At 45.5% G+C, this 25,195-nt stretch overlaps 1 protein-coding gene across 1 annotated transcript; it reads left to right on the top strand.

Moving 5' to 3' along the window:
- The first annotated feature begins 1,299 nt into the window (after nucleotides 1-1,299).
- On the top strand, nucleotides 1,300-5,725 carry LOC134414026 (serine/threonine-protein kinase PAK 3-like). The gene is made up of 3 exons (XM_063148023.1): nucleotides 1,300-1,388; nucleotides 4,068-4,205; nucleotides 5,540-5,725. The coding sequence occupies exons 1-3, from the start codon at nucleotides 1,344-1,346 to the stop codon at nucleotides 5,624-5,626; spliced, it is 270 nt and encodes an 89-aa protein (XP_063004093.1). The 5' UTR covers nucleotides 1,300-1,343; the 3' UTR covers nucleotides 5,627-5,725.
- Nucleotides 5,726-25,195: the final 19,470 nt, after the last annotated feature.

The following is a 25,195-nucleotide window of genomic DNA, read 5'->3' as shown; positions in this document are numbered from 1 at the left end:
ATCTCCTGCTGTTGTATTCTCACTCTGTCTCTTGTATTTGCTGTTCTCCACCTTGCCTCTCTAAATGTTTGCCTGGAGTCTGTCTTCACTGCATTCCTTGCCTGTAAAAGGAAAGGTGCTTGTGGCAGGATTTGAAATGACAGAAAAGAAAAAATACTCATTTCTCAGAGTCCTCAGCTGAAAAGGATAGAAGTGCAGCCAAAATGCTCTTTGCTTCCGAAAGTGACTGGTGTGATACTTCCAAGCCTGTGCTGAGGCCAGCAAGAAAATCTTTTCCATGCAGCCTCCCACCCAAAAGTGATCCACTAAACACCAAAGGGAAGGACTTTTCCTTTCCAAACCCCTCCTTTGTCCTCTGCATGGAAAAAGCAGGTCCACTGCAGCAGGAGTCGTCCTGGCTGGTTTGCAGGGGACAGCCTACAACAGCAGGTGCTGTTGCTCTTTCAAAAGCTGATGTGCCTTTCCTCAGAAAGGTCCTGCTCTGCAAGTGTTGGAGCAGCAAGCTCTTCCTCTCAGTGGCCATTACTGTTCTGCCCTTACTCCCCATTCCCCTGGAGAGGGAATCTTTTCGATTCTTTGTTTCCTTTCTTTTGTGATGAAATCACATCACTCATTTTTGCCCTCCTGTTTCTGTTTTCTCGCTCAGTGCCTGCAAGGACTGGATTTTCTTCATTCAAACCATGTCATCCACCAAGATGTGAAGAGCAGCAACATCCTTCTCAGAACTGACGGTTCTGTCAAGCTGGGTCAGTATATTCTTGGTCAGGTGCAGCGTTCCAGGGATGTGGGTGTGGGGCTGCTTGGAGTGACTGCCATCTCCCCAAAAATGGTGCTGGTGGCAGTGCAGGGACCCCTGCTGCGAGCTGAGGGCACAGTTGCAACGTGCACAGAGGTATAAGGAACCACAAGCAGTCAAGAGTGGCCTTGCTCTGTGTGTGTCCCTTCTAGACAGAGGGATCTACAATCTAAAGCTTCAGGGGACTAAAGTCCACTGCTGTGAGCAGCATTAAGAAACCTGGGTTTTTTTGGAAGTGGCCAATTCCATACTCCCTTGGCTAAAGCCCCAAGGAAATCGAGTGTGGACAGTTCTCCAGGAGATTCAACAGCACATTCTTAGCCTGAGAGTGAGGAATTCTTTTGCTTGGTTTCCTAATTGGAGCCGGCTTTCACGGTTTGTTTTTTTCTCCACAGCTGACTTTGGCCTCTTTGCTCAGCTCAGCCCTGAGCAGGGCAGACGGAGCTCCGTGGCCGGCGCTGCTGGGTGGCTGGCGCCTGAAGTGGTGACAGGTCAACCATGTGGCCCCAAAGTGGACATATGGTCTTTGGGAATTGTGGGCATCGAAATGGTGGAACGAGAAGTTCCTTCCTGGAATGCAACTCCTGTCTTGGTAAGGTGCAAATACTCACTGATCCCAAGGTCTTTCTCAGCCGTCCCATGTTCTGTGTGCAATTGGAAAAAATCCCATTGCCATCTGCTGGCACCACTTCCACCAAGGTCCCCTTCTAAAAATGCCCCTGCAACACATCAGCATCTGCTGTAGCTTTGGTTGTATCAGAAAGGGAAGTGGCAGTTCAGAAACCTAACCAGGTCAGAAACCTGCCATTTTGGCCTCCAGCCGTGCCTGACATTTCTCACATGTTTTTTGAACAATGTTGGAACTCTGTTTCTGAAGGACAAGAATTTTTCAGTGGAGATGGGAGACATGTGATAAATATCCTGAGAAATAGAGGTTAGACCTTCCCAGTTTCAATTTTATAGAAAACATAGGAAAAAAGGAAAAAGAAAAGTAAACAAAAAAGGAAAAGAGAAAAAAACCTACTACCAAAGCAATGCCCAAGCAATTCTGCTTGCTTTTTCATTTTTTAAATGCAGCTCTTCTCTTCCATTCTGTAGCATCTTTTCCAAATCCTGTGGTTGTTGAAACTTTCAGGCTTTCAAGTCATCTGTACATTGTTCAGTCACGTGTGTGGGTGGCCTGGATAAGTTTTGGATGTGTTTTTCTCCGACTGCAGTTAGAATTGTTTGCCAAACCCTTGGCTGTTTCTTGGTACTTTAACAAGTTGATGAGCTTGCAGGCAGGTGCCTGGGCTGGAATCCAACGTGGGCAGTTGACACCAGTGCTGTGTTTCTTTACCTCAGGAGCAGGGCCATCCCTGGCCTGCAGTGTTATAATGACAGGGAGGGCTCCAGCTCCCCACCATGGCCAGTGGCTGAGCTCAGCTGAGAGTCAGGATAAAACCCTCTTTCTCACCTCTGGTGATGTGGGAAAAGGACAGAAAGCCGCATAAATTATTTATACACAAGGGGAGTGCATTGCCATTTCTGGCTTTGAAATTCTCCTTTGGGTTGAAGAGGATAATAGCAAAGTCTCTTTGGTCACCATCTATTTCAGTGCCATGAGCACAGAGTTATCATGACAGTGGTGGGCCTTTTTATGGAGACTCCAAGGCCTCTTGCCATTGTTCTTTTTGTCTATTTGAGATGGATTCTGCAAGTTGAGGTTTGAATAGTTCCAAGTTGGTGTCTTATGTTTCTAAATACCATCTTGCAAAAGCAGAATGAGCTCTCTCCCCCTGACTTGTCAGCGTGTTAGAGCTTGGTTCCACATGAACCACACTGGATAATGATCAGCCAATGTCTTGCCAATCTACACTGTAATTCCTTGGCCTGAGGAGTATCAGAAAGACCTGCTGAGCTCCACAGACACTGTCAGCTGCATAGAAGTGAGCATCCTTGGCCTTGCTGAAGAAACTGGAGCTCAGCTTAGGTTAGATGCTCTTGAGCAGGAGAAAGGCTGGAATTGTCAGGTGTTTCCAGAGGCCTGCGTGCCCAGAGGGACTGAGTTCTGGGGAGCAGCTGGATGTTTCTGCACATCATGGAAAGGGATTGCCAGACAGCTCAAGCCTCACCACAGGCAAACATTACCCAGCTCTTCTCAGGCAACATTTGCTTTGGGTTTCAAGTTGTTCCCACTTGTCTGTCTGTGAAGATGCCCCTAAAACCACAAGGCAAGCCTCTCAGAACTGGTGTTACATTTCCAGAAATGAAGAAAAGAAGGCCAAACACATGAAAGTTGCTAAGGCACTGGTTTTTAGAGAGGAACTTAACCCCCTGTGCAGTTTCTTCTCACTGGGAAACGTGCCTGAAACCCGGGCATGAGGGTGTAAAGGCCACAGAGTCTCTTCTGCTTCTTGTGCAGTGCTGCTGAAACACTCAGTGACCGTGTTTCTCTCCCAGCCCAAGCCACATTCTGCACGTCACCAAGCCAGAGCCTGGTGATGTGGAGAGCCTGCCAAAACCTCCCATTTGTTTCCTGGCACTTTCTGGGATGGGCCTACCATTCATGCATTGACTTGAGTAGCCAAATGAGTAGAGGGTGACCGTAGGGATGGAACCTCTCCTTCTGATTTGACCATGAAAGGTTTTTCTTTTCCATGTAAGGAAAGCAGAAATTTTCAGACTGCTGAGAAACAGAGATGCAGGTAGCTCCTGTGTGTCCAAGCAGGTGTTTTCATCCCAGTACATTTGTGCATGGATCATAATGTGTCTGTGTTGAAGATGAGATTCCAAAGATTTGTTTCCTTACCTGAGGAATACCTGGTGGATTTCCTTTCTTTCCCTCCAATTCCCATTGTTTTCAAGAACAAAGCAAAAAGCTTGATTAGGTTTGTTTTGTGGCAGCGGTGCTTAAGGGACCAAGAAGCACTGCAGAAATACTTTCCATGTACTAACCCTTGGATACAGTAGAGTTAGTATAGCAAAGTCCTTCTTCCAAAAAGCCTCTCAAGCTGGTATGAATCGTCAGGGAAGGAAATGTGCTTGTGCTGATGTAGTTCCCACTAATTAGGTCAGTCAATGTAATCAGCTGCCAAGGCAAGATCTGTGAGATGTTGGAGAGGCTGTGGCTGCATCAGGGTTTGGGGTTTTTGGTTGGTAAAGGAAAGTCATCTCTGGGTCTCTGCCAGGGCAGAAACTGCCACTGCAGAGTGGAGCTTAATCAGTGGGATCTGGGAGAGCAGTGACAGATGGGAAAGCAGGTGGAGCCTGGTGTCTCCTTTTTCCCCAGCCCCAACTCCTGATAGCCACAGGAGGAAGACAAAAGCTGCAGCAGCCCAACCTATTTTCATCTTGCCTGCGTGACTTCCTGAGCTGCTGCCTGCAGAGAGACGAGGCGCGGCGCTGGTCTGCCAAGGAGCTCCTGCAGGTAACATGTGAAGGGGCTGCAGGTGAAACAGGCTCTGAGGGATGGGCTCCTCCTCCACTCACGCCCAAGGCAGCAGATGAGCCCCCTTCCTCCTCACCTCCACTCTTGGTGATCTTCAAATGAAAACAGTGAGGAATCCTAGACTGGGCTGGGCTGGCAGGGCCCTGCAAATGTCCTCTGGTGCAAGTGTCCTGCAATGAGCAGGGACTTCTTTAAAGACATCAAGTTTCTCAGAGCCCTTTCCCACTGAGCCGGAATGGTTGCAGGGATGGGGCACCTACAACCTCTTGGGGCAAGCTGTGCCAGGGTCACACCATGCTCCGAGTAAACAAGTTCTGATTAGATCCTATTTGTGTTAAAAAATATTCACCCACATCCTATTGTAACTGGCCCTGTTAAAAAAGATGTCCTCCACTTTCCTTAAAGCCACTCTGAAGTTTTAGAAAGTGGCAATAAAGTCTCCCTGGGGCCTGTTCTTGACAAAACTGAGCAACCCCACCTCTCTCTGCATTTCCTGAGTCAGAGAGGTCCTCTGGCTGTTTCTGTCACCTTCTTTTGTAATTTGGTGGGGTGTTCAGTTTTATGTAATGGCAACAGAATTGAAGTAGAGCAATGCAGGGTACAGAGACATGAAATGGTGGAGGAGGAACCCAAGGAAGCCAGTCCCAGCCTAGGAGTCAGAGATTTGGCTGTGGGCAAGAGGGGCTGTGGGGGGCTCACTGTGAGCCTCTGAGGGGCCCTGGTTTGTGCCCCCCAGCCCACCCTCAGAGGTTTCTGCCACGCAAACAGGGACAGCTGGGAGGGACTTGTCCCAGCCCCATCTGCTGCCTGGCACGCTCAAGCAGACGGGAACTGTGCCAGGGTTACTGGCAGGTTGTGTGGCAGAGAGGGAACTGCAGGGCCCAGTGCCACTGGGCTGGCCCTGCTGGGAAGGAAGGTGCCATCCAGCACACGAGGGGCAGGGCATGGAAAGGTAGACACTGCTTTCTGTCCCTGTGGCAATCAGCACAGTGCCTGTCTTTCAGAGGGACCAATGAGAGGTTTTGGAGTTTCCTGAAAAGAAGAAACTCCAAGGACAGAAAGCACCATTTCTAGAGCACTGGCAGGGCTAAAATCTCAGCAAGATGAAGACACCTGTATAAATGGATGAGTGGGATTCTGGGCCAGGTTTGCCTGTGATGGCAAAGTCCTGCACATAAAGATGGAGGTGTAGACAGTCCCATTGTTCCTCTTCCTGCATCCTTCTAGGAGCAGGAGGAATCCTGTGAAGCACTGAGCTTGGAAAGTCATGGTTCATTGTTTTTTGTTGATCTGTTTTTTTTCCCTTTGGGCAGCATCCATTTGTAAGATTTGCTGAGCCTGCGTCCAGCCTGGTGCCACTGATTGTTTCAGTGAAGAAGAGGAAGGAGACAAGAATGTGACAATCATCAGGACCATTTATTCCTCAAACAGTTTAGAGTAGGATTGTAGGTTAGGATAAGGATTAGGATTAGGATAAGGATTAGGATTAGGATTAGATTAAGGATAAGGAAAAAGATAAGGATAAGGATAAGGATAAGGATAAGGATAAGGATAAGGATAAGGATAAGGATAAGGATAAGGATAAGGATAAGGATAAGGATAAGGATAAGGATTAGGGTTAAGGTAAGGGTTAAGGTAAGGGTTAGGGTTAGAGTAGGATTGTCTAATAGGACTGCAGAGTAGGATTGAAAATCAATAAAGTTTCTGAAACCACAACTCACCTTGAAGATTCCCTTCCTTCTCACTCTGCGAATAAACTCGAGAATTCCTTCTGAATTGTCTGTTGTTTCTTAAAGGTGGAAAGTGAAACAGTGTCTTTGGCATGGTGTGAAAGTGGGGAAGGATGTTCTTCATTCATCCTCTCCAGACCACACTGCCTTTGGAATATGGCCCACTGGTCTGTTTTTGGCCATCTTTGGTACTTCTATTTTAGGCAGAAAGGGCAATGGCATTTAAAAGCAAAAGCACAGGAAGAATGGGGCAGCCCAAACATCTTATACAGATGCAGGCCTTCAGCTGTGACTGGAGAGCATTGGGGCTCCCTAAATGCAATAATCTCTTTGGCTGGAGGAGAGCCTTGCTCAAGTGAGAAAGCAGAAAGATCAGAGAGGGTGCTCGGGAAGGTCTCCTGTGGTGCAGAGCTGTCAGCACCTGTGAGGTGAGAGTGGGCCCGGCCTTGCCCGGGCTGGAGCCCCAGCAGAGCCCCGGCAGAGGCTGGAGCAGCCTGAGCCCCGGCAGAGGCAGGCTGGAAGGAGGCCCTTGGAGCTGCAAGAGGCAGCAGCCGAGACCTGGGTGCCTCTTGCTGGGAGCGGGCGAATCCTCCGCCCTCAGAGCCCAGGTGGCAGCTGGCTGCTGCCGAGGGGAAGCGCAGCTGTGCTGGGCACAGCCCGGCCTGGAGGCCATGGCCATCTGGAGTGTGCCCAGGAGCAGAGAAAGGCCAAGGGCAGCCGCGGGCCGCTGGGCTGGCTGAGGATTCCTCCTCTTCTGCCAGCTGCCCTGCAACTCCTGGCAAAGGCCAGCAGTGTGTGCAGCACTCTGGGCACCGGGGCAGGGAGCCGGGCTGCTCGGCAGGCTGGAGCACAGGGCAGCTCCTTCAGGCCCGGCACTTGTGCCAGGGGAAGCGAGGCCAGCGTGAGGCAGGGACAGCTTGGCAGGGCCCATCTGCAGGAGCCAGCGCCTCACGCAGCTCTGAGAGGAAGCGCCTGCAACCCTGCAGTTCTGCACTGAGCCAGAGCAAAGGTGTGAGATGCAGAGTGTTTGGCAGAAATATTCAGGCCCACCAGGCCAGCCTGCTTTGTGCTCTCTGGCACACAGCAAGCACTGTGCAATGCAGCTCTGAGCTGCTGGGAGAGAGGCACATCAGGGATGTGCCTGAGCCATGTGCTTGAGGAATAAACTGATTTGGAAGGGGGCAGAAGGGTTTCAGCAGGCAATTTGCATTTTCTTCATTAATTTCTGAAAAAAAATCATAATGTGTTGCACACAGGTAGGGTTATTAGAAAAGAAAGGCCTTATAAAATAAGGCCTACCTATTGTTATGTTTGCCCAATTATCCCGTCATAAAAAAAACCCCAAACAATATTAAAAGTAGTAGCAATTTTAATTGAATATTTAAAATATAAAAATATAAAATTGGATAGAATAGAATTTGATTAAAATAAGGGATAATTTGTTTCTAATAATAGCGCATAAGCAACAGATAACTGCGGGGTATGGAGTGCAGGCCTCTGGGACCCTTGCCACATCACATACAAGCTTGCCAAGTGAATATTCGTCCTTATATGCCATGTGTCAATGCCGTCTCCTCCCATTTTCGATTCTTCACACTTCTACCTCTGCCCTCATCATCACCTTTACCATCCATATGCCACCACTTGGTTGGTGGTTGCACAAGTCTTTGGGGGTCCTCTGATGAAGATTTTGTAGTCCTCCTCTGTGTCCTTTAATTAACCTTTGGGTTACACCAAGCCAATACAATGTAAGCCAAAACTAACATAATTACTACATCTGAGTACTGTGGAGAGTTTTGTCAAAGAGTGGCTTGAGGAGAGAGGACACAGCCGAATTAATTTGGTAAAGATGTCCTAACTAGGGCAGAGGCCTTCTTGCAGGCAGGTGTCTGTTGGGAATTTAGCTGACTAGAGAATGGAAAAGTACAAGACCGTGGCTAATTCCAAATCTTGCACCTGCAAGATAACGTGTCCTTGGGCCTAGCTGAGTATGATAAAGAAATGGACAACGAGACGTGAGAAGTAGAGAACGTAGGCCCAAAGCAATGAGGAAGAGCTGATGGTATAGTTTAACCAATAGATTGCTTGGCTTACAGAATATTCATAAGCTTGTTATTTGCTGTATAAGTGTTTGATGCTTTCTTCAATAAACTGGACCTGTGATGAACCATCTGGTGTCCTGGTCTCCTTCCTTCGACAGAGTATCAAGGCAATAAATCCCTTATAATTAGCATTTTCCTGGGACACAACCAGAGAGTTCCTTCTTTGTTAATTTTTAGCAACCATTATCTCTTGCTTTCCTCCTGTTCCTGAACATCTGGGAGGGGGGGGGGGGGCATGGTGCCCCTCCTCTCCCTTTTTCTTCGGCATTACTAATTTTACCTGTTTTAATATTTACAAATATTAATTGCTGTATCAATATTGATTCTTGTTTCAATTGTTATCAGCACGAATCATACCTATTTACCACACTGCGGTAAATTCCCAGCTGGCCTGTTCCATCTTCTATGTGCAGCCAGCTAACTTCCCATGGGAATAGTCATGAGTGCAGTTAGCACAAGCTATTGTGCTAAGAAAACTGTTTGCATCTGTAATAAACAAGAAACCTGTCCCATGAGCATCCACGAAAGAAAAATGTAATCACCTGAGTAACAGTGAGTCTTAAAAAGAGAGAGTCTTAACATGTACACACTAATACACCTTCTAAGCAATAAATTGTGTGGCAAGGAAACTACCAGCCAGTTGAAGTTGAACACAAGTCTGTGAAAACAGCATAAAAATGAGTTATGTGAATAAAGAATTGGCTTTTCCTGCATGAAGAAACTGAGTCCCGGCTGCTTTATTGACACAGCAATGTGGCTTCACTCAGCAAGAGCACCTGCAGGGTGTATTGATGAAACACTGGTGTTTGATTCTCAGAATAGGAAGGAGAGGCATTTAGTCTAACAAACAGGGCAGAGTCTTTTGAATTCCTTTAGCTTTAACAGGAGTGCTGAACCATGTATTCCCCCACTGCAGTGCTTACTGTGTGCAAGTGGCTATCTTGGCCTTGAGAATAAGGAGAGCGGTCCTGCTAAGAAGGTAGCTGGAATGCATTCAAAAGGAAGAAAGTGTTTTAGGAGGCTCTTGACCACCAAAGGAGAGTTTGAGGAATGGGAATATTTCCCAAATGACTGTGTCAGAACTGGAGTCGTGTCCCAGGCCCTGCCATATTTGATCCATGTTTGAGCAGGTTGACAAGACAATGAAGAAAAGTGTCTTGTTTAGCAGGTGGGACCATGACCCTTGAAAGAGAAACAATGGATTGGTCAATGGGTGAGCAGTCAAGCTTTGAAAGGAGAACAATGCACAATGCAGCCCTTGGTGGCAGGGAGTCATGGAGTCATCCTGAGCCATCATGGCCTCATCTCACACGCCAGGCATGTGTGAGCTGCTGCTCTAACTCCTGCTGTAAAATTCCACTCCTAAGCAGGAGATACAAGGCCTAGTTCTGGGCTGAAGGGTTGAGAAGGATGAGATGCACAGCGTTTTGATCCAGGGGATGTCCTGGAAGTGCACTGCCTACCTGCCTCTGCTGCCGAGCACCACGCTCCAACTCCTTCTCCTGTTCAGTGGATTTTTGGGAATCCAGAGGTCAGTATGTATTATATGCTACTGCAACTAATAGAATGAATTTGCTTTGCAAGCCCAGTTTTGTCCTGGGTTATTTTGTGCATGGGTCACCTGAACCTGTGACAATGACCAGCAGGGAGCTACAGGACATTCCTACTCTGATGTCAATAAATTCTGAGAAGTGATTGAAATATGTCAAAAAATTGGAGGTAATGTTTAGCCAGTAAGTTTCAGCAAAGTATTGAATATGTCTTAGTTCCATGGATACAAATTACTAGGTGAGATTGCTGGGTGTGCAGGGCTTAGGGAAGTGATTCCCTGTGCACCCAGCACTGAAATCAAGTAATGCCTCCTTTCTAACCCTGAGCTGGCAGCAGGGATCAGGCCTTGCTTGGTCACTTTCTTTTTGACAACTTCTGTTAGCGGCTAAGAAAGGTCCAAATGAAACCTCCTCCAGCTGTTTTCCTCTGGTTGATCTTTTTAGGCACCAAAGCTCTGTGCCACGGGTGGCCTGTGTGCGTGCAGAGCAATGCAGGCCCCACAAAGCCCTTGGCTTCCCCACAAGTTACCAGTTTGACTGCTACCAAAGGGGAAGAAAGGCAGAGATGTACATCCACAGGAGTCCTGGGCATGTCCAATAAAGGTGCAAATATGTGGGGAGATTTGTTAGGAAGCATTTCAGCTGTTATGCCAACAGTGCCTTCTCTCTTAGTTCTGTGCATTAGAGGTGAGTAATGTAATAGTTGGCCGTCACAATTAAGAGGTAGATATTATGTGGATAGATATTATGTTCAAATGTAAAGTGCTGTGATTGTAATATGTCCTCCCATAGTCCTCTTTCTTATCCCCCTTGTAATAGCCTTGGTAGTCAGGGCATTTGGGGAGGGCTGGCTTGTGACCAGCAGGCAGGGTGTAACAACACCTGACCTCCAGTCAAGATGCAAGAAAGTAATCTCCACCACTTGATGGCAGAGAAAGAGTTCACTGACAAAACATTGTGAGGGGCTAAGGGTATAAAAAGCAGAGCATCCCTTTTGTAGATGAGCATGTGGCTGCTAATCATGGAGACTTCCCAGTGCTGCAATCTTTCCTTATACAGCCTTTTCTTAAGATTTAATAAACCTTTAAAAAGTTAAAGGAAGGGTAATTTCTCAGATGAGCAATGCTTTGGGCCATTTTTTTGGTCTTGTTTCCTTTGCTTGGGTGCCATCTGAGTGCTCAGTTGGGGTACAGGCTGTAGGTGCTTTGTGCACTCCTGGAGTTCCTCTTGGATCCCTTGAAAGACAGAGTTTGGCCCACAAGGGGAATTTGTGCTGCTTTGTGACAGAGGAGAACTTCCCAGGCTATTTTCTGTTTGCTGTAGGGAAGGTTGGTTATTGCTTGGCATAAATTCACAGACCAACATGGAGCATTTGCTTTGTGATGTCAGGGCATGGTTGCCACCTTGTCATAGTGACATCAGAAGGTTGCCTTGGTACACGGAAGGCCTGAGTGTCAGAGCAGCCCTAGGCCTTGCTCAGTTCAGGAGAATCCTCCTGATTGAGGCAATTGTCAGTGGGCTGCTGCACACTGACAGGAGCCTTGCTTTTTCCAGTGTGTAAGCACAGCCTGCAAACTTGCAGAACAGTGTTAAAATGATTGAGCGAATTGCTCCTTTGCTTTTCGCTGCTTATGGCATTACCTATGGTGCCTATTTTGTGACACATTTCACAGGTAAGTAGATGTTTCCTCTCTACTTAGGTTAAGGTGTATCCTAACCTGGCTTTTGTATGTCTTCCTGCTCTTTCTTAGTGACTGAGTTTCTGATTTTGAAACAGAAAGAGCATTAGGATACCTCTGGTTTGGTAAAGCTCCTGTCAAGGTGTTCAGCTAAAAAGGGGGTGTCTGTAGCCACAGGGGCAGCATTTACAAGGGAACCTGCAAGGCTTCCGATGGCTCCATGGGAGAGTCTGTGGCAGCAGAGTCTGTCATTTCCTCAGTTTTCTGGGACAAGCATTTCTTTGAAAATGCAGACTGGCAGACCTTCAGGGAAGGCTGAATAGTTGGGCTAGGACTACTGTTGTAATGTAGCTTAGGATTTTGCTCTCTGCTAGTGTAAGGAAGGCTACTGCGATTAAGATTGGGAGGGCATAGGAGAGGGCTACGATGAGGTTAATTAAGAGGGGGTAGTTGGTCATTGAGGGTGGTTTGGGTTAAGCTAGGGAGAGGACTGGAACCCCTGAGTTAAAGGACTTAAGCCTTTTGCATTTTCCGAGCTCTGCCATGCTAGCTAGTCCTTTTCTTGGACGTGGTGTGGTGTGATAGCCTTTTGTAATTTAGTTGTTTTCATTACTTAAGGCGAAGTCTTGCTTGTGGTATTTGCCTCACTTTTCCTATCCTTTCGTAGTGGGAAGAGTTCATCATAGATAGAAACCAACCTGGATTGCTCCAGAACTCAGATCACATAGGACTGTTAATCGTTGAACAAACAAACCCTTAGTAGCGGCTGCACCACTACGATGTCCTGATCCAACATCGAGGTCATAAGCCTCCTTGTCGATACTGACGCTCGGAGGAGATTGCGCTGTTATCCCTGGGATAGCTTGGTCCATTGATCAATTGTATTGGGTCTGGATGCTATAAGCACGTTGAGGGTTGTTCTTAGTCTAGAGGTGTGGTCTAATTTTGGGAGGTTTTGTTTTGCTCCAAGGTTGCCCCAACCAAAAAACACAGACCAGAAGCTTATGTGTCAGTGAACCCAGTAGGTGAGTATGTGTTTTAAGGTGGTTGCTGGTTTTCAAGTTCCACAGGGTCTTCTTGTCTTATGGGTTTATCCCAGCTTTTGTACAGGGAGATCAATTTCACTGATTGCCTGTAAGAGAACGTTAAGACCTTGTTTAGCCATTCATACTAGTCTCAATTTATAGGACAATTGATTCTGCTGCCTTTGCATGGTTAGGATACCGCGGCCGTTGAACATGAGTCACCGGGCAGACATCACCTTCAAAACTTGTTTTGGGTTTGCTGAAGGCTATGCTTTTGGTAAACAGTTGGGCCTTTGCGGGTTTGCCTAGTTCCTTTTACAGGTTTTAATCCTTCTTAATGTACGCTCCTCTGTCAGGTTAACAAGATACTTAATACTGTGCTTGTTTGATTTGTCGTATATTGGTGGTTTGCTCATAATGTACAGATGTAAGCTTGTGTCGTAGAGGGAGGACCCTAGTTACTCATTCTAGCATTATTTCTCCTATTTGAATATAGGTTAGCCTGTTAATGGGGAGGGAGTCATGAGGTTCTTATATTTTTGTAGTGTTGAGCTTTAACACACTCTTTGTTGATGGCTGCTTGAGGGCCCATGATGCAGTTGGAAAAACCAGTATTTATCTGCTCGTAGAGATTGTATTCTTTTTTAAAGGAGCTGTACCTCCTTTAAATGCCCCTTAATTTACTTCATTTGGGTTCGTAGGTTTTCCTTGGAGAAGAATTAAGAGTGAACTTAGATTTGTTTCACAGGCAACCAGCTATAACCCAATTGGCTTTTCACCTCTACTGACAAGTCATCCCACTCTTTTGCCACAGAGATGGGTTCACTCAATAACAGCTGCTCGTAAGTAGCTCGCTTGGGTTTCGGGGTAGCAAACTTAAATTAATTTTGCATGATTTTTCTTGCTAGACCATGATGCAAAAGGTATAAGGGTTGATCTTTGCTGTTTATAGCTTAGTTTTCATTATTATTTCATCTTTCCCTTACGGTTCGTGGTCTGTATCGCGCCAATGGTGTCTTTTCTATCGCCTATACTGGGACTAGTGAATGCTTTAGTTGGGTGCGGGGGAGTAACTTTGTTATTCCAGGTCATGTCGATTGGGCTAGAGTTTAGCATCAAGACAATCTAGTGTTAGCAGACATTTTTCAGGTGTAAGCTGAATGCTTTTGCTTAAGCTACATCTTGGTAGCCCTAGTGCACCTTCCGGTACACTGACCTTGTTACAACTTACCTCATCTTTGGCTAAATAGCTTATTAGTTTATGGGTGGGGGGGGGGTGGGGGGGCGCCTGCGAGGAGGGTGACAGGTGGTACGTACATGCCCCAGGGCCAGCTTAAAGACGGCTCAATTGTCCCACTTTACTGCTAAATCCACCTTCAAGGGGTTTTTTCATACCCCTTTGCCATTATGTTCTAACTTAGAAAATGTAGCCCATTGCTACCATTCCATAGGCTATACCTTGACCTGTCTTGTTAGCATGGTGGGGCTATTGTACTCACTGTTGGCTTTCAGGGGAGGTGGGCTGGCGACGGCAGTATGTAGGCTGTTTTGGCAAGGAATGGTCAGGCATATCGTGGATCATTGATTACAGAACAGGCTCCTCTAGGTGGGTTTGGGGCACCACCAAGTCCTTAGAGTTTTAAGCGTTGGTGCTTAAAGCATCAGGCGGATGCTTAAGTACGTGTAAGCATCAAGATTCAGGGCCAGGCATAGTGGGGTATCTAATCCCAGTTTGGGCCCTGGCTTTTGCGGAGTTCAATTAATTGTTGTTCTAAGATCTTCTTTGATGGGGACGCTTTTTTGGCATCTTGGGCTTGTGACAGCTCAGTTGCTTTTCAATCTTAGCTACTTGGACAGCATGTGACCACTCTTTATGCCATTATAAAGTTAATTTGGGTCTCCTGTATGACCGCAGTGGCTGGCACAGGATTTACCAACCCTAGATTTGCTATGGCTAAGTCAAGTTTACACTCATTGCCTAATATTAACTACTGCTGATTACCCGTGGGGGTGGGGCAATTGCAAGGTATCTTGGGCTACGGTTGTGGTGAGCCTGATGCCCGCTCCTATCTGCCTGATTGAGGTGTTCAGAGCATCTACATTGGAGCGCGGATACTTGCATGTATATACATAGCAAAAACTAACAGTAAGGTTAGGACTAAGTCTTTTGTCCTTGGGTGTGTGTGGCAGCCATCTTGACATCTTCAGTGTCATGCTTTCTATAAGCTACAAGGACGTGAAATTTGGTGGAGAGTTGGTTGATGGTTTGTCATCATGGTTTGTGTTTTGGTTTGGTTTTTGGAGAGGGGCTAGCTTTGGAATTAATATTATGTTTGTTTGGGGGTGGTTAGAGGAGTGATGATGGTGGCTGGTTATTATTTTTGACAATAGGGAATATAGAAGAAAGTTAATTGAAAGTGTATTGATGGTAAGTAGTTTGGACAATGTGGGGATATGTGGCTTAGTTATTTGATAAAAAAATAAAGTCTAGATAGAAAAATAGATGCGTAAAATGGAATTTAAATGTTAATTCCTAATGAATGATAAAATAATTAATACGTCTGGCAACCATTACACTATCTGTTGTCTAGAGGTAGGCAGCGCGCCCTCATGAATGGGGTCAAAGTGCATCAGTGCCAAGTTTGCAACCACCTTATCCATTAGATTATGACATTCTGGGTGTTAGGGGTGTCGACGGAAGGGAACCAGGACATCAGTTTGATCATCACAGGCTCAATTTTATTGATCAGTACGGCGGGTTAAATACAGTTAATAATGAGCTTCATACATATTGCAAAAGTTGAGCTCAGGATTGGTCAGCTTGCATATCAGCACCTACGCCTACTTCTACATTCCTATGGTTCTACTTTTGATACTTTCTACATATTCTTAGAATATATTCAGGACTAATCTCAACTCCCTATCCTCATGTTGCAGCAAGGTCACTGCTGACTCTTCCTTTCAGCTTGCTGACTGCTGACTTTTCTCCTTCAGCTTAACCAGTGGCATTATATCAGTGTGGCCTTTCTCAGCTAACCAATTATTAATAATGCTCTCCACATTTCCCCCGTTTTCTTCTTGTGCAAGGAGATTAGTTTGCCATGTTTTTGCTATTGTACGGCTGACCATGTTTTGGATACAGTTAAAGATGCAAGGCAAAATAAGCAAAAACAGTAAAATTACACCCAGCAATCCTATAGCATAGATCACAAGGTTCCTCAGCCACGGTCCGAGTCCTAAGCCTTTAAGCCATTCGTCAATTCCTAAACCGTCTTCTTCCTTAAGTTTGTGAAGTCCCTGTTGTAACTCTTTTATCTTAGTGTGAATGGACACTGAATGATCAGACAGATTCATGCAACACATTCCCTCGAACTCTTCACATCCATGCCCTTGTGCTAAGAGCAAAAAATCTACAGCAGCTCTATTTTGCAAAACAGCATGGTTAACACTTTGCACATCTGCAGTTAGCATGTCTAGAATTTGTGATGTCTTGTTCAGCTCATCCCTTGCCCAGCATCCTAATTGTTTTGCTAAATTCATGGCTTTATTGGCAGATCCTCCTGGTAAGATAGTTGAAACCACCACCTGTTTGAATGTGCCCCAAAACCGTGGATCTCCTATCTTGCTGCAGTCTAAGTCACGTATGCTACGTTTTCTCCTGTTTGAATTTTGACTCAGCTGCATTAGCAAGGACACATTAGGATGAAACAGTGACAATTTTCCCAAAAAACAGGGTCCACCTTGTGGTTTAGCTGGTATACCATTCCATGCCCTGTCTCCACAAATCAAAAATATTCCTGTGGGTAATTTCATTGGTGCTGTGATATTTGTGCCGTTACATTGACTGTAATGCTGTGGAGAGAATTCACTCACATTCAGGGATGAATCTAGGGTGGCCCATGTTTCTTTAGGTTGGTTTAAATTCTGAGCACCCAAAAGTTTGAAGCTAAACCATCCACCAGCTGTAGTGTTAGATATGCTGGCATTTGTACTTCCAAAAAGATCCAATTCTTCAGGAGGAGAATGCAAAGAGGTGTTAAGTGATTGGATTAGTAAGCATTGATGATAGCCATCACTCTGACCTGCAGTATACCCTTGTTGCACCGGCAATGTGATGTTTGACATGTTAGACATACATAAGGTTTGATTGTTTATCAAACTGCAAAATTCTCCAGGAGACCACACCGGAAGTCCCACCAGGCATGTTCGAAATGGGTTAGTGACTCCTCCAAGACTAAGACAAAGTGATGATTGGTTAGTTTGATTAGCAAGCGTTACCCATAAATTTTCCCTTGGTTGACTAAAGTGTGTTACTCCTACTGCTTCACTTGCTACAGCATTGAGCAGTATTACAAAAACAAACCTCATTTTTCTTTCTGCTTACTTTGCTTCTCCTTTTCTTCCTTCTGCTTACGTTGTTTTTTCTTTCTTTGCTGTCTTTTCCCTGGTTTGCTAGATTGTCTATTGTAAGGCTGAGTCAATTTTTGAATATACTGATCTAATTCTAAATCAGCATCCTTGCTCACAAGTATAGCACGAGGTAAGTTTGAAGGCAAATCAGCTTTACAGCGAGCTGCTATGATGCGTGAGGCTTTAGTAATTTCAAATATTCTAAGGTTTTCCTGTAACTTCCACCTAAGATATGCTATAACCACTTGTTCTGCACTCTCAAAGAGCTGTAATCCTGTCCGTCCTGGCAGGCCAGTACTTTGTTCAAGAGCTCTAACCCAGATATGATTTCGAATCCACTTTCCAAAACAAGATGTACACCATAAATATCCCAATGACTTCTGTGAATACCAATAAACCTGATTACAATCTGCACAATGCAAAGCTACCCATGCATAGCATTTATCTTTATCCTTTTTGCAAACATAACAAGGAAGTGAATGTAAGTAAGGACCAGTATAAAATTGTGTATCTTCAACCCAAAGCAACCAATTCAATGGTGGTGATCGCAAAGCCTCTTCAGCCTTTTTACTATATGAGGCTAACAGCTCAAGGTCTTTCTTTAACACAAGGTGTATCTTATTTCGTAATCGTAGTTCTTGTTCGTTATCCTCCTCAACAACTATATCCTCCCGAGGGTCCCACAACAGTAAAATTGTTCTAATCATAGAAAATTAATTAGCAATCACTGATACCCCTATTCAAATGAGACCGCTCCCTTTTTTGCCTTCTTTTTCTTATCTGTCTTCAATCTTGCTGCTCCTAATTTCACTGGTCCTGTCACTTGCAAACTTAATTTTTTCAACTTATCAATGCAGCAATCTAATGCTCTATCAGGATCCCCTTGGAAGGGTCCTACAACTGAATGCTGTGTTAAAGGCACTAATTTCCTACACCTTATAGAAACTATACGTGATTTACTTTGAACCTTAATTCTATTTACAATACATTGTATTTCCCATCGATAATAAGCAAGAACCTTCTGTTCAGGAGACTCATAAAGATTTAAAGCTATATATGCGTTTTGCCCCGTTTGTCTCCTTAATTCATCTTGCCAGCTTTTTCCCCACGTATGCTCGTGTTCACAAGTATGACACCACAAATCCCGTAATAATGATTGTTCTATCCAAAAAGTTCTTTTACAACCCCCACAACGTAGAGCTATCCAGGCAGCACAATGTGAATTGTGACAGTCAAGGCAATGTAGTTTCGCTGGATCTGTTAAGTGAAAAGTTGATAATGAGTCAATGAAACCAATCAACTCCCGGGCCGTCCGGTAGTGACGTGTCAGTGCTCTGTCCACCGCTTCCGAGTACCCCTTCAATTGAAACAGTAGTGGTTGTAGGACTAGAAGCAGTTTCTTTCCCAGTCGCTCCCTGTCCTCCTCCGTAAGGCGATCCACCAGAGGCTGCATCAAAAACAGGTTTAGTCCACTTAGCAGGCACCCACAAAGGCCCTGTAGGTGAGGAAACACAAAGATACCCCCGACCCCAATATAATACCTTTGCAGGTTTTTCCCATAATCCTGTACTTGGGTTCTTATACTTAACCCAGACCTCTGTTTCCTTAGTATTTTCCTGACCTGACCTCGGATGATGTTTCATTGCATCTTCCCCAAAAATGCATAAATGATTAATCACATACAAAACCTTAGCCAAACATGCTTGTGGATCTGTCAAATCTTGATGTTTTTCAATATACTGCTTAAGGGTACCGTTTGCTCTTTCCACTATTGCCTGTCCAGTAGAAGAGTGTGGAATACCTGTCACGTGCTTAACAGACCACTGATTCAAAAACTTCCGGACCCTAGCACTTACATAACCTCGACCATTATCCGTTTTGATACTCTTTGGAACTCCCATAAGAGCGAAACAACTTAACAGATGTCTGATAACCTGTATAGCTTTCTGTCCTGCCTGAGCCGTAGCCCATATGTAATGACTATATGTATCTATGGTGACGTGCACATGCTTGACTTTACCGAATCTAGCTACGTGTGTAACATCCATTTGCCATATCTCATTTATTTTTAAACCTCGAGGATTAACCCCGATGCCTAGACCTATCCCACCATTATGATAACTACATGTTGGACATGCTCTGACAATGGCCTTGGCTTCTGACAAACTCAGCTCAAAGTGTTTTGCCAAACCTCTTGCATTTTGATGATATCTACTATGTGCTTCTCTGGCCAATGTGTGCTTGTCAATAGGACAAGAATTATCAATGGGTAGGGTAACCAATTTATCTGCACGTTCATTCCCTTCTCCTAAACCTTCAGACCACTTATGGCTCCTAACATGAATCACAGAATATGCTGCCTTTCTTTCTCGTAAAGCCTTCCTTAACTGTATCAGTAACTCATACAATCATTTATTATTCACTTCCTTAATTGCTGCTTCCTCTATTCGTTTGGCTACTCCTGCAACATACATAGAGTCTGTGACCACATTTAAAGGCTCCTGTAAGTTGGACACCGCCCATACTACTGCTAACAATTCCAAAGTTTGTAAGCTATCTGCAGGGTCTGCTGTGAGGAGTTGATGCTTCCATTGTCCTTTTTCTTGCCAGATAACAGCAGCACGCCTTGATTTCTTTCCTGCATCTGTAAAAACTGTAATAGCTCCTTCTATGGGGTTTTCTTCTCTTAAAGGTCGAGTAATCCAGTTCCATTCTGTCATCCATTGCAAAACTCTAGGCACTAATTTACTAGTCTCTACTTTAGCAGGTGACATCAATAATGCTTCTTGTAAATTCTTTGAATTTATCAAGTACCAGTCCAAGGTTTCTTTTTCCATAGGCAATCTAATAGTAGCAGGTTCTCTACCATCCACTTCAAGAATTCTGAGACGCCCCTTTTTGATTAATGCAGCCAATTGTTCAATTTTTGAAGATATTGTTTTCTTATGCTGTAGTGGTGGTGATAACCATTCCAACACCCGTATCTCCCCCGTTTTCTTTTGCAACTGAGAGAGAGCACCAAGCAAGTGGCAAGGGCTATTCCAAATAGTAAGGTCAATGGGGTGGTCGAGTTGTCGACGAGACACATACCCTTGCTGTACACAGTTACTAATTTGCTGCAAGGCAAGATGATGCTCCTTTGTCAGGTGTACAGGAGTAGTAGGGTCCACGCCTTTTAACAAAGGCCGTAGGGCTTCTAATAAGTGATTTGGTATTCCCACAATAGGTTTCAGCCACTGTAAGTCTCCCAGCAACTTCTGTGCATCATGTAGAGTTTTAATGTCCAATTGTAATTCCAATTTTTGTGGTATCACTATTTGATCCGTCAAAGTCCATCCCAAATATTTCCAGGGTTTTGTAGTCTGAATTTTCTCTGCAGCAATAACAAGTGAATATGCAGCAAGAGTATTTATAATGGTGTTAATCTGTAAAGAGGAGAATGGCTGTTGCTGTGCAAACAAAATATCGTCCATGTAATGATATATTATAGTTGCTGGCCATTTACGACGTAGTGGCTGTAATGCTGCATCAACATAAAGCTGACATAAAGTGGGAGAGTTGCGCATGCCCTGCGGAAGAGATGTCCATTCAAATCTTTTATCTGGTTCCCCACGATTTATTGCTGGTAAAGTAAAAGCAAATCTCTTCATGTCATCAGGATGCAGGCCAATAGTGAAAAAACAATCCTTTAGGTCAATAATTAAAAGTGGCCAGTGTTCTGGAATCATAGCTGGATTTGGAAGACCAGGCTGTAAGGCCCCCATTGGTTCCATTTGGTCATTTACAGCCCTCAAATCATGTATCAAACGATATTTCCCTGATTTCTTTTTGATTACAAAAATAGGTGTATTCCAAGGGCTTGTGGACAGTCGCAGGTGTCCCTTTGTATATTGTTCCTGTACCAATTCATGGGCATGCATAAGACTCTCCCCTTTTAATGGCCATTGCTTAACCATCACCGATGTATCCGTTTTCCAGGTGAGTGGAATGGGGAAAGTCCAAGCAATGGCAATTACCCCAAAGGGTGCTGATCAGTTAACACCACTCCCAATTGTGTTAAAATGTCCCTTCCAATTAAGCAGGAAACTGTAGGAGGCAGTTGAACAATTGAAAACACAGCAGATATTTGTTGATTCTCAATGCACACAGACAAAGACGGCAACCTGCTTGCCAATGTAAATCCTCCCACTCCTGTGAGCATGTTTGATGAGGGAAATAGAGGCCAATGTTGTGGCCATGCTTCTGGAGAAATGATGCTAGTATCTGCTCCTGTATCCAATAATCCATAAAGGGTTATGCTTTGATGCCCATAGGTAATTTCAACCTTTTGTTTTGGTCTATTTTGTAAATCCACAGATAAAGTGTAACACCAGTAGAGCCAAAACCTTTTTCATCCCGTGCTTGCCCAGTAAATGATTGTATTCCTGATGTCATTTGTGACAGTGGTACCAATTGTGCAATGCGTTGTCCTTTTGTAATTTTAATCGGAGGATAAAGGGTGTAAGCCATAATTTGTATTTCCCCTGTAAAGTCCGCATCGATAACACCAGGCAAAACAAATAATCCCAACATAGTTATAGAGGAACGTCCCAGCAATAATGCTCCACATGTTTGTCCATTTAATATAAGAGGACCCTTTACTCCAGTGGGTATACTCTCAGGCCGGTTCGTCATTAGTGTGATGTCTACTGCTGCTGATAAGTCCAAGCCGAGGCTCCGTGTTGTTGCGGGTTGCAGACAGGAGGTAGCAGCGATGTCACGGCAGCAGCTGGTGTCTCCGATGTCACGGCGGCAACTTGTGTCTGTCCCTCATTGCCGCATCGGTAACACTTGATGAATGGTCTCGAGCCTCTTTACGTGACTGCCAGTGAGCCGCTTTGGAGAGGAGCAAGAGCAGCTAACACCTGATTTTGAGTAGACTATGCTTTTGCAACCCTAATCCTAATTCCTTTAAGGCTTCTGCTATAAATGTCTGTGAAGCTGTTGGCATTAATGCCATTCACTCTAATGCTTCCTCAATAGTCCAGTTTGCCCCTAAAGTAGCTAACACTCTTTGGGTTGCTGGATTGCTATTTTGCAAAGCACACCTGCTTCAATAGCACCCTGCAACACCAGCCCGATCTATAGCAATAGCTGTTCTATCGATAAAATTTCCAAATGATTCTTCCCTACCTTGTTTAATGCCCATATAAGCCGGTAACCCTCCTGGCTCTTTAACCATATCTATTGCAGCACGCACCAACCTCATAGACTCTCTAAGTTTATCAGCTCCCGATATCATCTGTGCCTCTGTACGTAAAAATGCCCCTAAGCCCATCAGCTCCTCTACTGTCACCCCATGTAATGGGTCTCCCTGGGCTCGTTGTACAGCAACCGATTCATTTACCAACGCGTGCCAATGGGCATTAAATAATAACTGCTGATGCTGAGTGAATATCAACCGAACTATTCCTCTTAAATCATTAGGACATAAAACCTGAGTATTAAAAAGATAATCTAACATTTGCTTAACAGGTTCACTTTTTACTCCAAACTGACTAACCGTAGAACGTAGCTGAGTTAACAGCTTCCAATCTAAGGGAGTATATTCTGCTATATTATGCGTAAGGTTCCCCTGTCCATCATACTGTGGTGTGTATGTAACTGGACATGCAAGACTAGAAGCTATTTCCACCGCCTCACCATCCCCCATTTGCATTACTTCTTTCGCCAAAGCAGCCCAAGCTTCCCTCCTCTGTTTAGCCATCTCCCCCCATGGATCACGGTGTGCCCCTGGGATGGGATCTGGCCCTTTAAGGGTGCTATGCTGCTGGCGCTTCGGTGCAGACACCGAGGTTTCGCGCGGGGGGGGCAGTGAAGCAGAGGCTGGCTCGCGCGGGGGAAGCGGGAGCCCCCCCTCCCCCGCTGGAGCTGACAGTGAAACCGGAGCCGACTCAAGCGGAGCCAGCCTGCGAGGGGGAGCCAGCCCCCCCGCTGGAGCCGGCTCGGGCGGGGGAGGTGACCCCCCCACTGAAGCTGTAAGCGGAGCCGGCTCACTGAGGGGAAGCGGCGGAGGCAAGGCTGGCGGCGGAGGCGAAGCTGGCTTGCCCCTACCCCCACCATCTGACCCGCCTGAAGCTGGTGGCGGAGGCAAAGCTGGCTTGCCCCTACCCCCACCATCCGACTCGCCCTCCCCCTCTGACAGGAAAGGTGCAAACGGTTCCACTGCGCCTATAGAGAAATCCTCCACACCACTTTGCTGGGGACTCTTAGGCATAAGTACCTTAGTTACAGAAGGTGCCAGGGGATCATCTTCACGACCATACCCTATATTCCTCTTATGAGCTTCTGTTGCCCTTTCTGCTGCCTTTCTCTCAGAGACCTGCTGAAGTAACGTGTTATACACCACCCGCCATAACTTCCCGAATTTCTTTGCTGACTTATCATCGTCTAGTACTGTATCCCACAATATTTCCCCAAACTTTCTCCACTCTGATAACTCATGAACTGTATGAGGATTAGAAAAGATACCCTTAGCATGGCCATAAGCTAATAACCCTGGTAACTCCTTTTTTAAATCTATCCCTTTTATCCCACGCCGCTCTAAATAGGCGGTAAATAAATCATATGCCGCTTGCCTATCCATACCTATTAATCAGCGCGCGCTGTTGCAGCTCTCCAGGCTCCGGTGGACACGTATTGGCTTAAGTCACAGTTGTGAACCTTAAGGGTGCTTCAAATTCCGGCACCGTCCCAGCTGCTGGGACCCAAACCCAACTTCCCCGACCGTGGCGTAATCCCTTTTTCTTTTAATCCGAGAAAAAGGGCAGAGATTCGGTTATGCCCGCATTCTCCACCATTTGTCGACAGAAGGGAACCAGGACATCAGTTTGATCATCACAGGCTCAATTTTATTGATCAGTACGGCGGGTTAAATACAGTTAATAATGAGCTTCATACATATTGCAAAAGTTGAGCTCAGGATTGGTCAGCTTGCATATCAGCACCTACGCCTACTTCTACATTCCTATGGTTCTACTTTTGATACTTTCTACATATTCTTAGAATATATTCAGGACTAATCTCAACTCCCTATCCTCATGTTGCAGGAAGGTCGCTGCTGACTCTTCCTTTCAGCTTGCTGACTGCTGACTTTTCTCCTTCAGCTTAACCAGTGGCATTATATCAGTGTGGCCTTTCTCAGCTAACCAATTATTAATAATGCTCTCCACATTGGGGATTCATATGCTCGGCGGCCATGTGATGGACATGTCAAGAGGAAGATAACACGTGCTCTGCACTTGAGGGGCTTATGAAGAGATGCTAAAAGAAAACAAGTGTAAGAGGTCGGTATGCTGAGGTAATGAAGTTAGGGAGGAGTATTCAACCGACCACTTGTATCTGTGAGGGGCAAGGAGGAGGGAATGAAGCAAGTTATGATCCTGAAGTTACAACCAATAGAGCAAAAGAGCAAGTATAGGAGAGGTAAGCGCTTGAGGGCAATAACCTAAAGCACATATGACGTTGAGTAGCTCTGTTCTCGTGAGAAGCACGATCAATAGATAACCATGTCCTCTTGCTTGAGAATGCTTGAAGGCTGTTGGCTGAGAATATTACCTAGGAGGTGAGCGAATACTGTACACTAGGGGAATTCAAAGGTGTACTGGGATATTCCTCATTCTCTAGGTTGGGTGTTGTGTACATTAGGTAAGATCCTGGGTCTTTGGGTGGTGCTTGCGACTTGGCCTTGGGTAGAAATACGTGGCTTGTATGGTACCTGAAGCAAGAATGTGCCTGGTAGGTAGGCTGGCTGAATACCAGCCATTTGGGAGATAATGTTTTGGTTTTTGGTGGAAGAGCTTGACGTGTAATGTGGATTATCCTACACTTCATGAGCTGTCTGATGGGGTAGAGAGTGTGATGCATTATTATACATACCCTGAAAGCAAGAAGAAAATGTGCGGGGGGGAGGGGGAAGGAATGACGGACGTATTTAGGTGTTCCTGTATAGTTAAATTTTGTAACGACGCCTTTTCAGGCTGTAAATCTCGGAGAGAGGCCAAGTGGGAATTTATGATAGAATCTGGTTTTTTTTTTAGGGCCGTGTTTTGTTCCAGGGGGTTTGGCAGTTGCATCTAACCTGTGTCCTTACTATGGGGTGTTGGGGCTGGTTGTAGCAGCGGTTGTGGGGTGCGGCTGACTAGTGAGTTTGGGGGTCCCTTTTATTCCTTTGGTACTTGTTATGGTTTATTTAGGGGGAATGTTGGTAGTGTTTGTGTATTCAGTGTCGTTGGCATCGGATCCTTAACCGGAGGCTTCGGGTAGTTGGGGTGTTCTTGGTTATGGTTTTGGGATGCGGTTGGTTGTGATGGTGGGGCTTGCTATAGGGGATGTGTTGGGGTTGTTGATGGACGAGGGGACGGTGAATAGTGGGGGTTTGTTGTTGGTCCGGCTGGATTTCAGTGGGGTGGCTGTGTTGTATTCAGAGGGGCTG

The sequence above is a fragment of the Melospiza melodia genome, unplaced genomic scaffold, assembly GCF_035770615.1.
Source record: "Melospiza melodia melodia isolate bMelMel2 unplaced genomic scaffold, bMelMel2.pri scaffold_91, whole genome shotgun sequence".
Taxonomy (NCBI): Eukaryota; Metazoa; Chordata; class Aves; order Passeriformes; family Passerellidae; genus Melospiza; species Melospiza melodia.
This window is presented reverse-complemented; position numbering and strand designations above follow the sequence as displayed.